This window comes from the organism of the source record quoted next, unplaced genomic scaffold, assembly GCF_019419815.1.
Source record: "Pyrus x bretschneideri cultivar Hongxiangsu unplaced genomic scaffold, Pyrus_bretschneideri_v1 Contig64, whole genome shotgun sequence".
In the NCBI taxonomy this organism is placed as follows: Eukaryota; Viridiplantae; Streptophyta; class Magnoliopsida; order Rosales; family Rosaceae; genus Pyrus; species Pyrus x bretschneideri.
The window spans coordinates 2,229,534-2,246,630 of record NW_025999803.1 but is presented as its reverse complement, the minus strand read 5'-3'; the positions used below and the strand labels follow the sequence as shown (position 1 = coordinate 2,246,630).

Below are 17,097 nucleotides of genomic sequence, written 5' to 3'. Positions count from 1 at the left end.
GAGTAAGTATAATATATGTTCTTGCATTTGATTTGGCATGGTATTGAAAAGGAAAACCAAAAATTTAAAACAGACCTTCTGTTTGTTTGTTAGCTAAACGACATGGTTTGTTAACAATATTTCAATTTTCTCCATCTTAGGGAACAAAGAAAATTCGAGGCATTACGGTGAAGCTGCCCGAACCAGATGTGATACTATTGAATGCAAAAAGCTTTTTGCTCATGACAAATCTTGAAAATTCTATGTACTTTTCATTTCTTTTTGCATATATAACGTGGCAAGCTGTTTGCCTTTTGCTTTGAACTACTAGAAAGCCTATGTTCATCTAGGACTGTGATTTTGTTTAAACAAATCATGCTTTACCCGAGAGAACGAAGATGGTTTCACCTACTACTTACATTCAATATGTGTGCATGTATTGAATATACATATTCTGCGCTCAGCTTCTCACTTCATATGTCTTTGTATGCAGTGACCCTCGACAGACGGCTCTGACTACAAATCTCAAAAACTTTGAAGGAGGCAGCACAACGACCACAGATAATGCTGTTTTTGAACTTACAGCGACTGTGATTTTGTGGTTTATCTTTCAACCTCATGGGAAGAAACATGCTTGCATAGTTTACCTTCCCGTCTATGATTTGTTTTTCCTATACGGAATCTGTCTGCATACCAAGTTATAACAGCAATATGGGATTCATGTGTAAGAAGGCATATGCTAAGGATTCAAGAGTTGCAGGATCCACCTAATGCGCGACCAAGACGAATTGGTTTCCTTGCCTTTGGGATCAACCAGTAATCTTGGAAAGACGCCTCGTCTGCTTGAAACCTCAGATATCTTCGATCGTGATCTTCAAGGGCAATGCCTTCACTTGTACCTGGACCCGAAGCCAGCAGATCATCCAAAGTGATTTGCTAAAATTTTAATGCCCAGAAAGTTTGAGTCTCTCGTTCCTTCTTTAGCCTTCGTCTCCTATCAATTCATCTCTCACCAGTCGCAGGCAAAACCCCCTCGTACACATATTTAGTAAGCCGGCGGAATGAAGAATATGCTCAAGTTGAGGAAGTGGGCCGAGGTCGCCAGTGGGGTCACCCCCTGAGAAACCTGACGAACGAGCTCCAAACTTTTTCACTAGAATTTGCAAGAGAGACCATCAAACTTTTTCACTAGAATTTGCATACGTCTGTGGTTCTTATTCGCACAGATTTATTTCTTTGCGGGTAGATAATTTAATAATTTTACACATATATATAATAATCAAAGATTATTTTTGGAATAATAATGGGTGGGGAAATAACATTTTAACTTTTTAACTTTTAAGATGCATGGGATTATAAGATAATGAGATGAGTCTAGCAGCTCTCTTAAAATTTTGAGAAATTGACAAAAATGGCATTTTCTTGTTCTTGAGACCAAAATAGGACAAACCAGCTATGCATACTCTAGCTCCTCATGCACAAAAATTGTAATGACAAAAATACCCACACATAAATTGTAAAAGCTCACAAGTGATGACATCATTTTTCTGAATTCGAAGAGAGGGATGTAGAGAGATAACTTTGAATTGTGGATTTTTGGGTTGAGATCTAATTTCGAAGAGAGGAAAGTCGATAGAGAGTTCTGAAGAGTGAGGTTGGGAGTTTTGGGTTGAGCCTCATAACTATGGGCTCCAATTTCAAACACAAAGATGTAGAGAGAGCTCAGAAGAGTGAGGTCGGGGTTTTTAGGTTGAGCTCATATTTGTGAGCTTTGTGTGATTCTCTCATAACCAAACACAAAAAAGTCTTCCATCCTAGAGATAACACATTTGTACCAAATTTTCCGTTTTTGGCTAGAAATTTCCATTTTTTCCAACGACCGAAGTTTCGGCAAACATATTTAGGCACCCAAGCATCTGCTTCGTTTTGGAGACTACTAACGTAGGGTGTTTAATTCCAAGTTCCTTCATTAATGATGTATTAGATTTTTTGTAAGATTAAGTTCAATTTTGTTTCATGTTTGATTTTTCACATGCTAGAATTCGCAAATACAAAGTCATATCATGGGACAATCTTACCCTAGGAAATTTTTTAGCAGTTCATTTTTAATTATCCTATACATACTTTGAAGCATGCTTAGAGAAATTACAAACACAACTACCACCTTTACTATCCCATAACCAAGTTGATTTGAGTATCAAAACGAAGAGAGACCATCCAAACATGAGAATTTGAGGATCTCTTACCAATCTTAGCAAGAGTATCATAAACGAAATTCGCTTCACAAAAAACATGTTTAAACTCCACGTTATGAAACCGACAAGCAATCTTTGGGATACTCTCCGTGGCATCGATTAAGGCCCGCCCGTCAACAACAAGAATGTCTGAAATACCAATCTTCGTAGCACCCGGCACACACGCCGCCTCTGATGACAAAGGCACTTGCTGCATGCAAATTTACTTGAGTAATCATGGGAAATGTTCTCTTACCCTAGTATTACAAGTGACGAGAACGAACTGAACTTTTATGGCTACGAGTAATTTTTCAAGGTTCGATTTCCTCCAACATAACTCCGCAAAAAGAATAAATATTTAAGCTATTACCTGGTTTGAACAGCTGTAAAGAGTTCATCCATAAAGATAACCGTGTTATACCGCTAAGGCGAATAGATCAGATGACTCAGGTTCACCCACAAAAACCAGGAACGCACCAGGCCAATGTGCAACAGTAATTAGCATAACAGTGTTCATCCGCTCGAGATAAGCTTTTCTGATGGTTTCATGTGATGAAATCTGCAAGTGCATTTGCTCCAAACATCCACAAAACAAATACACAACTATACCACGGAGAAGGATAAAACACCAATATGAAGATCAACAATCAACCTTTTCTTATTGGTTTCCAATGAATCATTAACTAACTTTGCATTGCAATCATCAAACATTTTTCAAGCCAATAAGCCAATGGATGAACAATCAACGACACGTTTTGTTACAGAACTAGTTTCAACAAATACCTCAACCAAAAAAAGACGGGGTAAAAACTCAAAAGATAGAGCAGGTGCACGAAATGATGAGATGGCAGTAACTAAGAGCTATGCTGGTAATGAACTAGGCACATGTCTAAGATATATATGTACAACCTGTAGTCTCATTTGAATACGCACTAAGTGATACGAATCCTTACGAATAACATGTCGGAAAAATTCAACTATGTTGTTGATTGTAGTTAACTTCTTTGGCACGAATCGAAAAAAAGGTTAGGACTTCAGAACCCTCTCAATGGCAGCAACATAGAACTCCTTCGGCATGGTACCGATCACAGAGTCACATTTCTTCCCATTCTTGAACAGCAAAACTACAGGCACAGCCTTAATTTCATAGTCCTCAACAACCTGCAAATCAACATCTGTGTTGAGCACATAGCACTTGAGCTTCCCAGCATATTCAGCCGCAATTTCATCAATCACCCGGTGCACCATCCTACACGGCCCACACCAGCTCGCATAAAATTCAACGAGGACAGGGGTCTCACTGTTGATGACTGATTTGTCCCATGAGTCTCCAGTAACCGCCGGAGCTGCATATATACAAACATAATACGGTTAAGAGACAAAACCGAACATCCCCAACATACATACACACCAATCTCTCTCAATTCGGATGGACAAAATGTATATAAAAGACGCGGGTTAGGCCAGCAGGAAAGGGGCCCTCCATCCGAGTTAGAATCCCTTCCCCGTAGATTTGAGTACTTTAAAATATCGTCTTGTTAAAAAAAAATCCAGTGGGATCTACTCTCACATCAGTTCCCAGAAACAAGTAATCCATCAATTTATGTTTAAACATGTATGCAATCGCCAAAACAGGCAGATAGATAAACCCAAATCTTACCATTCAAAACCAAATTTTAAGCATCGAAGGAAAGTTTTGGGGCCAAATTGTTGGATACCCAAATGCCAAGATGCCTCGAGGAAACTACCAATCGGAGGCACAAAGCACACAAATTATTCCCACAAAACCAAAACATTTTGCATCCATGAAATTAACTTTCAGATACACAATTCAATCAATCAATCAACGGCGGACCAAACAAGAAGTGACGAGCAAAAGAAAAATGGATTAGATCTAACAGAGGAGGGAGATCAGAAAACACCTTTGGATTCGCGAACGGAGAGGATCTTGAGGCTGCGAGGAGGAACATTTGGAAGGCCGACGATGAGTCCCCGTTGGGGCTGCTGCAATCGGAAAGGGAATGAGAGATTTTGCGGAGAGTGGGAGATGAGAGGCGAGAGCATTGGGTTTTGGATGGCGGGGGAGCGTAATGAAGTCGAACAGTGGAACGTGGAGGCGGCCATGGCAGCTCAGCAGCAGCAGCAGAGGGGGAGAGAGAGAGAGAGAGAGATGGTGGTTGGATGGTTTCTGGTGCGATGAGGAAGTGAGGGAGTGGAATGGGGATTTTGGGCAGGTATGTTTTTTATGATGAATGATCAAGTGACAGCGATTGGTGGAGAACAGGACAAGTGTGGGGCCTGCTGTTTTAAATGGGATATAGTCGATGATTTGGATTTTGGAGTCATGGGAAAAAACAAAAATACAAAAGGCATAAAAAAAGCTGGCACGCCCGGTGGGATTCGAACCCACAATCCTTTGATTAGAAGTCAAATGCCTTATCCATTAGGCCACGGGCGCCCTTGTTACTACAACCTACTTTAATCTGTTATATTGTTATTTCTATAATATATAAGTTGACATCATCACATTACCCTGATGTCCTATCTCAAATTGTTAACAAACTTTCTCATTTTTCATCAAGACAAAGCTCTGGATTCGTTTTTATGGCAAACCTGTAATATCACTTGCTCTAATTTACTTGAGTTGGAATTCATACTTATTGCAAGGGAGTACGGTAGGATTCAAATTTATGTGTACAGGAGTAAACGCATTGCACTAACCTAAGCCAACCCATATCAAAGCTCTTGATAGAAAATAGGAACATGCATCAAGTTTGTTGAATTGATTCTCACCAAAAAAAAAAAAAAGGTGGTTGAATTGATGTAGTTAGATAATCGTGGCCAACAACACTAAGAGAACATTTGAATAAACAAGCACCAAGCATTTTGGCTGCTAAGGGTTTTCATTCACATAGCTCCATTGTATCAATTCATAACTACATCTACGTTACATTCTGAATACACCGTACTTGGTTTCTTCGGGGTCACGGTTCATCGAAGCGGAGATGGAGAGACCGATGACTTTTCTTGTGTCGGCTGGATCGATAATTCCATCATCCCAGAGCCTTGCTGTGGAGTAGTAAGAGTTCCCTTCTCTCTCATATGCCTCCACTACCTTTGCCTTGAATTTCTCCTCTTCTTCCTTGTCCCACTGCATTACATGCACAGGACTCAGATAAACAAAAGCCTAGTAGTTTTCTTAAAATGCGCTTTTATCTAAGATGGGCGATTTCTACCTCAATTCCTTTCTTCTTCTTGTTGCCCCTTTCGATTTGAGCAAGGACACCAGCAGCCTGAGTATTTCAATAACGAAAAAAGATGTCATTCTACACCTAAAGCCAGCTGTCAGTGACATGGTCCAAGGAATCATCTATACTGTCTTGAATTGAAAACGGAAATTAGATCTCTCATGACATCCAAAGTCGAGAAGATAATGCAAAAGAAATATGCAGGAAAACAAATCATAGGTATGTTGTTTGAAAAGGGTCACCTGAGCACCACCCATCACGGAGATTTTGGCATTCGGCCAAAGGTACATGAAATCAGGACTATAAGCACGACCGCACATTGCATAATTGCCGGCACCAAAGCTTCCACCAATGATGATAGTTACCTTTGGAACCTGTAAACATTCATTGTTATTTGAGATTCATGATTGATTAAGTCATAATCATGATTGATTATACTCATCTCAAGGTAAAATGAAAGCCATTCCTATACGTGTATTTGAACACATGGAGAAAAATTAAGATTGATGAGAAGAAGGGCTGATGCTACAATTGCAAAATCAGGCGGAACTAGTAAAGTTTTAAGGAAGAAAGTAATACCCTCAAGACATGCATATTCACATAAGGGCGCGAGGGGGAATAGATTCATAATCACACAAGAACATTTATATAAACAGAAATAAGGAAGAACAAACCTTGGCACAAGAAACTGCCATCACCATTTTTGCTCCAGATTTTGCTATACCATTTGCCTCAGATCTCGAACCAACCTACCAAGGAATATAATATATCACAACTATGTAATAACGAGAAGAGCATTTTCTCCATAAATTCGGCGGTTAACGAGCCCAAATAATCTCAAATTTGAGATATTTGAACAGGGCATAAGTAATTTTTTTTTTACTGTATATTACTGAACCAAAATACTGCCAATGCATTAAAAATGTGGTGTAGAAGAGACTGCCACTACTCGAATACACCTGAGGTGAAAATGCCAAGGACTAACTTAGACCAGAACGAGTGAATCCATTTTATACCCTTTTAAGTACATTTCTGCTGTCGTATCGACCTTTATGTTCCAACTGTTCAAGTTCAAAGACGTTTTAAATACCTTCACAAATATGAAAAGGCTTGGGTAACCTTTTAAAGGATGTAATGAATATATAACCTTCCTATTCTCAATGAGCAAACTTTTGGTAAGCATGGCTTCCTCATTCTAGAATGGACCCGATTACCAAAGAAAATAAGAAACTTATTACGCAAGTTCAAAGAGTGACCCTCCAGAAAAGCAAACTGACAATGGTGTTGATAGCGTCTTCACTAAGAAAGTAAAAGAAAAGGACATCGAGTTTACAACTTTACATACCATAAATCCAGTGATATTCTGAAGGAAGACCAAAGGAATGTTTCGTTGAGTACATAATTCAATGAAATGTGCCCCTTTTAGAGCAGACTCATTAAATAGTATTCCGTTGTTTCCGATAATTCCCACAGGCTGCCCAAAGATTCTACCAAAACCTGTTACAAGAGTCTGCAGAGGTGGTATTGAAATTACAAAATTCATATATTAAAGGAATAAATTTAAACAATCAGAAATGAAATTGGTGCAAATGCCCTTACAGTGCCATACAATTTCTTGAATTCATCAAATTCACTTCCATCAACAATGCGAGCAATAACTGATCGGATATCGAACTGTTGCTTATGCTCTGTGGGCGCGATGAATCGAAGCTCCTTCACATCATATAATGGTTCTATATATTCAGAGTTTATGTTTTGCAACCCGCTTTTCAAGCTTCTCCCAGCCATGTGCAAGTTCTTAATAATATTTCTCCCAAGAGCAAGTCCATGGAGTTCATCTACAAGAACACGTGAGATTACAAACGTGACCACAAATAGCTAACCTCCCTGCTCCCTCCACATACATGCATAGAACAAATAATTCTAAAAGGTAAAGATAAACAAATGTGTTATTTTAAGAAAACATTCAAATTTCTCCTTTCCTATTTCTCACTCGATACTCCTCAACTATTTCATTTGCGATTAAGACTACTCTACAACATGTCTATCCCTAAAGAATGGACCTTTGGAATTGGGAATTATATCACAAGAACTCTCCATCAATATCAAGACGATGCCTGACATTACATAAACTAGTAATCTAAATGAAGCTCAACCAATCCTTAACTTTCAATGAAAATACTTTCTTATAGTCCTGTTGGTATTTCAAAACTTTCACATGATCAACAACAACAACAACAACAAAGCCTTTTCCCACTAAGTGGGGTTGGCTAATGAATCCTAGAATGCCATTGTGCTCGGTTATGTGTCACGTCTTCCGTTGGATCCAAGTACTCTAAGTCTTCTCTTAGAGTCTCTTCCAAAGTCCTGCTAGGTCTTCCTCTACCCCTTCGGCCTTGAACCTCTGTCCCATAATCACATCTTCTAACCGGATCATCAGTAGGTCTTCGTTTCGCATGTCCAAACCACCGTAACCGATTTTCTCTCATATTTCCTTCAATTTCAGCTACTCCTACTTTACCTCGGATATCCTCATTCCTAATCTTATCCTTTCTAGTGCATTTGTTAACTAATATATCAAAGGGAATTGTTATTAGCACTCCAAAAATCTCATTCTACACTCCAAACTTTCTATATTAGGAAAGAAGAATACACTTGTGAGGAGTGTAGAATGAGATTTTTGGAGTACCAATAACACTTCCCTATATCAAATTACATATAAAGAGAGCCTAAAGTTAGCAGCTAGTTAATTCAAAGAAATGCATGTGAGGTTTAAAGTATGAAATGGCAGAAAGTAATACCTTGAGCAAAGTAGTCTGAAACTCCTGATGTCTTGCAATGCACACTAGCACCCCCCAAATCCTCTGCAGATACTTCTTCTCCAGTAGCAGCCTATTGAAACATTTCCTTGTTATACATCTAGATTGTATACATAATATTCACATTTTTTTTTAACAAAGTTTAAAAAGCAACATACCATATAAATCACGGGACTCATGCAGAAACTACACAAAGCATATACATGAGAAAACTAAAAATAACCTTCACAAGTGGGGGTCCTGCTAGAAATATGGTACCATTTCCTTTGACCATCACACTTTCATCCGCCATCGCAGGAATATATGCACCGCCAGCAGTGCAGGAGCCTAATACCAACGCAATTTGAGGAATGCCTTTAGCGGACATTATACTTTGATTGTAGAAAATCCTACCAAAATTCTCCCTGTCAGGAAAGACCTCTGCCTGCTTGGGGAGGAAAGCACCCCCACTATCGACAAGGTATATACACGGCAATTTGCAGTGGGAGGCAATCTCTTGTGCCCTGAGGTGTTTCTTAACTGTGATGGGGTAGTAAGTCCCACCCTTCACAGTAGGATCATTAGCTACAAACATACAAAGCCGTCCATGGACCGGACCTATTCCAGTAATGATCCCAGCAGATGGTAAGGATTCTTCATACAATTCATGTCCTGCAAGCTTAAAATTAACAAAACATACAACAATTTAGGCAAGATATCAACTGGGTCCAATCAATTCGTCAAAAAGATGAAAACTTTTCATCAGGGTGAAGATAACAATCATAATATATATGATTTAATGGGGTTTTTTCATAATCTTATTCCAAATTTGCAACTTTTAGTGTGTTTCAATCAAAACCCAATTCATGAAAGCTACAACTTGAGGAGTTTGATGAAATGGGAAACCTGAGAAAGCTCGAGAAAAGAAGCGCCGGGGTCGAGCAGTCGATCAATGCGTTCTCTTGGGAGGAGCTTGTTTCTGCTCTTGTTTCTCTTCACAGCTACAGGTCCTCCTCCGCCAAGAACCTGCTCATCAATCACTGAATTAATCTAATGGAGAGATAGAGAGACAGAGACAGAGACAGACAGGCCGACCTTTTGGATGTGGGATTGGAGGTCGGAGATCAGGACGTCCATGGTCTTGGAGTTGCGAGAGAAGGCCTCGGAGTTCCGATCGACGCCATCGGGAAGGACTCCGAGGCTGTAATTCCTACTTGTTTGTGCGATTTGCAATGCGGCGAGTGATTTCCGTGAAGCCGAAGCTACTGATTTTCTCATCAATATGCTGAGCATTTCGAGCTTCTCTGTTTCTGACTCGAATGTCTCTCGCACTCACAGAGACGCGCGTATTTAAAGAGGGAGTGAGCAGCCTATCTCTCTGCTGATGTGGAATGCCTATCCGTGTGAAATTTTTATATAATTCTATAGTCTGTTAGATAAGGGTGCGATAAGTTTTGGAGAGTACGACCATTTATTGGATCAAAGTTTTGCATATGACTTGAAGAGATTATAACAACCGAATTCACGATGCCAACCAGATCGACCAAGTGTGGGGCGATGGCAGCACCCACCAGGGGGCCTATTCAAAGTCTATTGATGGAGCAATATCGTTGAAGGGATTGAACACAGAGGTGTAGGAGTTGTTATTAGAAATGATGATGGGACTTTCATGGCTGGTTGTGCGACACAACTATATGGTTATTTCGATACTTTAACAACCGAATTGTTCGCGGTAAAGGAGGGTTTATTGCCTGCATACAATGCGGGATTCATTTCTATTATATTGGAATTGGATTCCAAAAGCGCAATGGATTTTAATTGTTGCAAATGATGCTCGTCTTAATTAGGATGGCAATATATTGGAGGAGATTGATATCTTGAAGAAGAGGTTCTCTTTTTTTTTTTTTTTTTTTTTTTGTGTCAATGACAACGATGCGAAGGAAACATGGTAACTCATGAATTAGCAAAATTTGGTCTTCACAATGGAGGTTTTCATATTTGGATAGAGGAGGAGCCACTTTGGCTCGTTCCTTTTTTGGGAGTAGATTTGGAGAATAATAATTGAATGTAAGTGGGGAGCAACTTAGTGAAGTACTTTTTTCCCTCTACACTAGAGGTTTTTAACGAGGCTTCCCTTGCTCCCCCAATCTTCTTGTACTATGTCATCTTTACTGAAAAGAAAACTCAATTTCAGATAAATAAATAATAAAAAAAAAGAGATTATAACAATTTTGCTTTTATTTTTTACTTTTCACTTTTTATGAAAATTGAAAACCAACAATTTAAATTTTGTTTGCTAGCACTTCAGGCTGAAAACTACAATTTAAGCGTCATTTGATAACTATTTCGCTTTTAATTTTTTGAACTAATAATCATTTGGTAACTATTTTCAATTTTTATTTTTCACTTCTTCACATAAAACCCTTTTTTTTTACACACAAAAGCATGACTTTGAATGACTTTAAAATTATATATATATATTTCATCAATAATTCCTAACTAAAAGCATTAGGGTTTTTTTTTTTTTTTTTTTTTTTAATGACACATATCATTTGAAGAAGTGAAAGGCACTCCCCTAGCTTCTTTTAAGCATTTTATGGAGCACATTGTTACCAAGTTAATGAAAGTTTTCATGGAGTACATTTTACCAAGTTAATGAAATTACTAATTAGCATTGAAAAAAATTAATTTAGACCCACAAATTAAAGGAAATAGTTTTGCTCATTAAATAGACGGAGGAAGATGAAAATAAAGAACTTGTGTTCAATCTAGTAAGTGTTACGATTGGTCCCTAATTTTTTCAATCGCTTTGTCCTCATTAATGTAAATTGACCGGCTCGATCGACTCGGACCAACATTGACTGTTGACTGTTTTCTAGATTCACTACGGGACCCTCCATTAGGGTATTTCGATGCGCTGATCCCAAATCCACACTCCGTTTCTCCAAACTCAATTGTTTTAATAGAGTTTTGCTAATGGATCCTTTTATGTGCTTAGATCCTAACAGTTTCAAACATTCTAGAGGACAAACTCAGCTAGATTGTTGACCAATGAGCGGAATTTTATTTTAGATTTGTGAATTTCAGTTTCATTTTGTGAATTAAACATATTTTGTGATTAACGATGATGACGATTTTATGAATATGGATTTTCCCTATTACTTGTCTTGTGGGATGCATACACTTACACAAAATTAGAATATTGTACTAGTCTACAACTGTAGGACAAATCATGCATGTGTATGAGTTATATTTCAGTGTTTCAGCTTGTTCATACTATGTACATGTTCCTTCATCTTATACTAGCTAGGGCTAGTGTATGATTATAATTTCCACTTACACTAGCCATGACTAGTGTATGATTATGCTACTCATCTTACACATATTTAGGTATTATATTTATACTCTCGGCTTGTAAATATCTCAAAATTACTCAGCAATGACATGACTATATTATTCAGATTATACTAATTGATGCTAGTGTATGCTATTGTATGTTATGCCACAAGTAAAAAATCAGTATATGCAAGTACTAGTTTTTCAATTTTATAGCATGCTTAAACTTCAAAAATATATGTGTATATATATGTAGCAGCTATATAATTTTGTAAAATAGGGGATTAATATGTTAAAAAAAAAACAAAAATATTTTAGAAAGCTTTTTTTTTTTTTCGTCCACTCACATTTTTAGGCTTTGCGTCCCCTTAGGACTTGGTAGCAGTAGCAGTGATCATATTCTACGTCAAGACACCTTCCCATAACTCTGAGATATTCCTACCGAGTTGGATATCTACTCCTTTTAAAATCCCTTCGAATAAACGACCATTTCTATGTGGACTAGTACTCCAAAGTTATAAGTACTTTGCACTGTCTGTAGAATTTGTAAACTGGCATTTATGCTCTAAACCTATTATCATGCATGTAATAGCTGAGACTCATTAGGTGTGGCCTTTGGAGATGTGTTGGAAACTTGAAAATAAGCATGGTTGCTTGCAGATGTTTTAATTTGGGCCTATCTCTATTTTCAGGGAAGTTCTGCCAAACTTTTCGATAGATCTATTTCAGTTGACAATTTTAGTTACGTGTTCATGCATATTATGGTTACGTCGCCCATTTAAGTGATAGCTATCACACCTCAACATCGGTGCCTACGTAACATCGAGATTGGAGCATATCATTAAGTGAGATTGAAAATTTAACTAGACCACACAATAAATTAATCATAATTTTGTATTGAAAAATCATTCACGATGATCAAATTTAACACATCCAACTTACCAGCGTAGGAAAATACTACTAAATGATGCTAGGGTCAACAATACGCTAAAAGCATCTCCAGCAGTGTGGAATTGCCCTCCCACCCAATAAAAATTTGCTCCAACAGCGAAAGAACGGGAGGGCGATTGGGCGTGGGCTGCTGCCCTTGCAACTGCTGTGCCCTTGTGCTACAGAAACCGCCACAATTTGTGGCCCACCCAAGTGCACTCCCAAAAGCCGAAAAAGCCTTCTGCTTCCTCTTCTCTCCTTGGACCCGCCACTTTGCAGCTGCATCAAGAGACCCCCATATGCAATGCAATTCTAAATGGCTTGGAATGCTACTCAGCCGTTGGATTTCCAATCATCCTTTTACCTGGACAGTTGGATTTCCAACCTTAAAAAAATTGAAAATTATAAATTGTCGATATATGTTACAATCCAACGTATTTGATTTATGAGAAACCAACGGCCTAGATTAATTTGAAAGTAAAAAAACCCAAACAAATTCTAACCAATCGTAAAATTAAACACACTTAACAAACTTAAATAAAGATTTTTATTTTTAAAGAACAAACTTACTAAGTACACACTTACAAGCATAAAGCAAAAAAAAAAAATATATATATATATATATATATTTGTGAATAATAATCGTTCTTGTCCTTGTCCTTCCTCATTTCAAATTGATGGAGTTGCACGAAGGCAATTACTATTTAGAGTCAACAGTGTATCTAATCCAGTTTGTTCCCCATGCTTTCACACTCCAGCGTCAGTAGGGACCCAGACAACTGCCTTAGCTTTTGGTGTTCCTTCGTAGATCTTCGGATTTCACCCCTACACATGAAATTCCACTCTCCTCTAGCTCACTCAAGTTAATTGGCAATTTTATTGCCCTTGCCCTTTAATTGTCATTGCCCTTCACCAACGGGGGTGGAGATGCTCTAAGAGCAGTTCCATCGGAGGTGGACTTGCCCAGCACCCTGTCCAAAACACAGGCCAGCACCCTGTCCAAGTGCTCCAGCCAGCAAAACAGCCTGGCACCCAACCCAAGCCAGGCAACAGACCAGCCCATTTCGGACAGACCCAGAAGCCGGCCTATTTGGCTGGCGCGTGCACAACACTAACGACTGGGTGCGAGTAGGAGACAAGGTTGCAGGCGGCAGGGCCCGCTTGTCAGCCCACTTGTGTTTACCCCGATGAGGGCTACGTGGCCCTCCTCAGAGTCGTTGGATTTCCAACGGCTAGTTTTTGTAGGCCATTGGATTTCCAACGGTAAAAAAAAAATTAAATTTGGCTTTTAAAATGGATCGTCCTATCACAGATCAACGATCCACGTTTTTTTCACCAAAAATAAAAATAAAAATAAAATAAAGGCCCAACAGTCAGAATTTTGACCGTTGGCCACGTGGCAGCTCGTTGGCTATTGGATTTGATTATTTTTCAAATCCAACGGTCCAGTTAATTACAACATTAAAATTTATTAAAAATTGTGAAATTTTTTTAAAAAATACAGAAAAATTTTTAAAAATTAAATTTTTTTTTCTATAAATAGCTAACCATCATCTTTCACCTTACACCACATTTCAATATTTTCTACACTTTCTATGTTTGAATATTTTGTACACTTTGAGAGAAAAAAATGACTTCGTGGAAGCTCATTGAAGATGTTACGTTATGTGACTGTTGGGTTCACACTACTCATGACCCGATTACGGGTAATGAGATGGATAAGCGAGAAATGTGGAGTAAAATTACGAAATCATTTTGCAATGTACATGGAAAAGATGTCAGATCTAGTCAAGGTCTTTAAGGTCGTTGGAAAAAACTCAACGCATCCTTTACTTGTTGGAAAAATGCCATCTCTCATGCTTCCGGTAATCTGCGTAGTGGGACAAGTTTAGCGGATTAGGTAACAATATTTTTATTTATTTATATGCATTCCACCCACATCAATATTTTAATTTATTTAATTTCTTATGTAATTTTTATGTAATTTATATAAATTTCACGCCCATCAATATTTTAATTTATTTATTTGTGTTACACCTGTATTTTTTAATACTATCTTATCCCACATTTTTATAGACACTGCCAGCACAAGCATTCTACAATGCAAAGAACCGTAACAAATCATTCAACAAATGGGAATGTTGGCAAATTGTCAAAGATTGCCCTAGATACAAAATTGTGGCAACCGGTCCAGAAGTTGTCATGCACGGTATGGGTCTACACAGTTCGCCAGAAACAGACACAACCGAACAAGAAGCTAACACATTTGAAGACATGGAAGGGACGCCTGAAGAAGTGCCGGAGACCCAACCGACTCGTCAGTCCCTCAGGCCTCAAGGTAAAAAGGCATCAAAGAAAAAAGGTAGTTCTTCCAAAAATGACTACACTAAATATATGGAGGAACTTGCTCGCCAAGGTGAACTGAACATGGCATGGGAAAAGGCGAGAGATGAGGAAAAAGCTACTGTTATGGCAGCAATAATAGCAGCTACTGAGGCTCGTGATGTGGCAGTTGAGAGACAAAGAGAAATAGTTAATCGAGAGAATGAGATGATTAGAAAAGCACTTCATCGAGAGAATGAGATGCTTAGAGAAGAAATGATGGCTCAAACAGATCATGACACTATGAATAAGTCTCTAGTAGGACTGTCTCCGAATTTAAAATATTTTTGGACATCAGAAAAAAGAGATATCGTGCAAAGGAGGCGTGCAAGAGATGCCGAAACAAGTCAAGGGGGTTCCAGCTACAGAAATCCTAGCAACGAAGATCCTAGCACCACATATCCTAACTCCACAGACTTTGTATAATTTCGTATTTATTTGTACTACTTTATTTAATTTGTTATGTAATTTCTTAACATTTTTAGAACTTTATTTAATTTCTTATTTATTTTTAGAACTTTATTTAATTTCTTATGTAATTTTTGTACTTTATTTAAATATTTGAATAAGATTACATAAACTCACCAAATAAGCATTTAAAAAAAAAACACCAAATAAAATTACATAACCTCACCATATAAACTTAAAAAAACACACACACACACACACACACACACACACACACACACACTAAATAAGATTACTTAAAAAACCAACCACAAGTCTTATTTTAATTATCTTCGCCTTCGTGCAATCCCCACTGGTGGTCAATCAAGTCATTCTGGCAGGTTATGTGCCAGTATGGCTCTTGCAATGAAGTGTACCGCTGAACGATCAATTCATTGTATCGTCCATCTCGTTCTAACGGCTCGTGTTGCCCGGGATCTTTGGTCCGGTCATGAGCATAGTAGATTTGTGTTCTTGAGTTGTTCATCGGATCCGACTCGTATTCATCGACGGCATCATAATCATACTCATCTTCAACAATCATGTTGTGGAGAATAATACACGTCATCATGATGGATCGAAGAGCTTCGACATCAAACATTCTAGCTGCAACCCTGACAATCGCCCAATGAGCTTGCAGGATACCAAAACAACGCTCGACATCCTTCCTACACCCTTCTTGACACTTTGCAAAGTGTTTTTCTTTTTCACTCTATGGATGTGGCACTGTTTTGACAAATATTGACCACCTTGGGTAAATACCATCTGCAAGGTAGTATGGTCCCTCGTATTTATTACCATTAACCCAATATGTGCATCTCGACCCATTTCCTTATAGCAGTTCGTCAAACACTGGAGATTGGGCAAGGACATTTAGGTCATTCTAAGCTCCTGGAACACCAAAAAGAGCATGCCAAATCCATGTATCAAAAGAAGCCACCGCTTCCAAAATGATGTTTTTGGCTCCTTTTCTGTTGCCATAAGCTCCTTGCCACACACTTGGACAATTTTCCCAAGTCCAGTGCATGCAGTCGATGCTTCCAATCATGTCAGGGAAGCCTCGCATCTCACCCTTCCTCAGAAGCCTTCGCATGTCCCTTGGCGTGGGTTTCCAAAGGTACTCATTGGTGTAGAGGGCTTCAATTGCAGAGCAAAACTGCATCAGGGACTCCAGAACTATTGTTTTTCCCATCCTTGTGATCTCATCCACTTGATTTGCAGATGCTCCATATGCAAGCATACGCAAGGCATCCGTAATTTTTTGCTCAGGAAGAAGACCTAGAACATGAAAAGCATCTTCTTTTTGCACAAAATATGGATCATGGTTGCAAACAGCACTCATGATTTTATCGAACAAACTTCGTTGCATTCTAAAATGACGTCTAAAAACATGATCAGGGAAAACGCTGTTGGGAATAAAATAATCTTCCAAGAGATCTTAACCTCGTCTTTCCCTTCTTCTATTGATGTTTGCCGCACGTCTGGGTTTGGCTATTTGACCCACAACTTCCATGATACGGTGGGAATGTGAGGCCTTCCGCCTTCTATGGTGATCATCCTCATCCTCCTCCATTGCGAATGCCTCATCTCCACCTCCACCTTCGTCAAGCTTAACCAATTCTTCCTGTTGTGCCAACAACCTTTTCTGCTGCTCTTGCAATTGTTTATACACTCTCCTTGAAGAAGACATTGTAAGAACTCAAGATTTGAAAACGATAAAGAATAATTCTGAGCTAAAAAAAA

General features: G+C 38.5%; 2 protein-coding genes and 1 non-coding gene across 4 annotated transcripts; all 3 read right to left on the bottom strand.

Moving 5' to 3' along the window:
- Positions 1-2,847: 2,847 nt before the first annotated feature.
- On the bottom strand, positions 2,848-4,388 carry LOC103937996 (thioredoxin M3, chloroplastic). Its single transcript, XM_009347986.3, has 2 exons — positions 4,136-4,388; positions 2,848-3,559 (listed from the first exon to the last, which is right to left on the bottom strand). Exons 1-2 carry the CDS (start codon positions 4,335-4,337, stop codon positions 3,240-3,242), a joined length of 522 nt encoding a protein of 173 aa, XP_009346261.2. The 5' UTR covers positions 4,338-4,388; the 3' UTR covers positions 2,848-3,239.
- Positions 4,389-4,598: 210 nt separating this feature from the next.
- On the bottom strand, positions 4,599-4,671 carry TRNAR-UCU. Its single transcript has one exon. It is a non-coding gene; the product is annotated as a tRNA-Arg (tRNA).
- A 380-nt stretch (positions 4,672-5,051) lies between these two features.
- On the bottom strand, positions 5,052-9,642 carry LOC103937995 (methylcrotonoyl-CoA carboxylase beta chain, mitochondrial). Of its 2 annotated transcripts, XM_009347985.3 has the most exons (10): positions 9,355-9,640; positions 9,166-9,285; positions 8,504-8,938; positions 8,263-8,353; positions 7,061-7,299; positions 6,807-6,971; positions 6,136-6,210; positions 5,704-5,835; positions 5,450-5,506; positions 5,052-5,364 (listed from the first exon to the last, which is right to left on the bottom strand). In XM_009347985.3, the coding sequence occupies exons 1-10, from the start codon at positions 9,550-9,552 to the stop codon at positions 5,161-5,163; spliced, it is 1,716 nt and encodes a 571-aa protein (XP_009346260.2). In that variant the 5' UTR covers positions 9,553-9,640; the 3' UTR covers positions 5,052-5,160. The 2 variants fall into 2 exon arrangements, with proteins under 2 accessions (XP_009346260.2, XP_048429157.1); XM_048573200.1 differs by lacking the exon at positions 5,052-5,364 and having other exon boundaries at positions 5,466-5,592; positions 9,355-9,642.
- Positions 9,643-17,097: the final 7,455 nt, after the last annotated feature.

Coding starts and splice junctions, on each gene's coding strand:
- LOC103937995 (XM_009347985.3), bottom strand. CDS start 9,552: ATGCTCAGCATATTGATGAGAAAATCAGTAGCTTCGGCTTCACGGAAA. Junction 6,211..6,806: donor AGAATATCACTGGATTTATG/GTATGTAAAGTT, acceptor ATTCCTTGGTAG/GTTGGTTCGAGATCTGAGGC. Junction 5,365..5,449: donor AGAAGAAGAAAGGAATTGAG/GTAGAAATCGCC, acceptor CATGTAATGCAG/TGGGACAAGGAAGAAGAGGA.
- LOC103937996 (XM_009347986.3), bottom strand. CDS start 4,337: ATGGCCGCCTCCACGTTCCACTGTTCGACTTCATTACGCTCCCCCGCC. Junction 3,560..4,135: donor CTCCGTTCGCGAATCCAAAG/GTGTTTTCTGAT, acceptor GTATATATGCAG/CTCCGGCGGTTACTGGAGAC.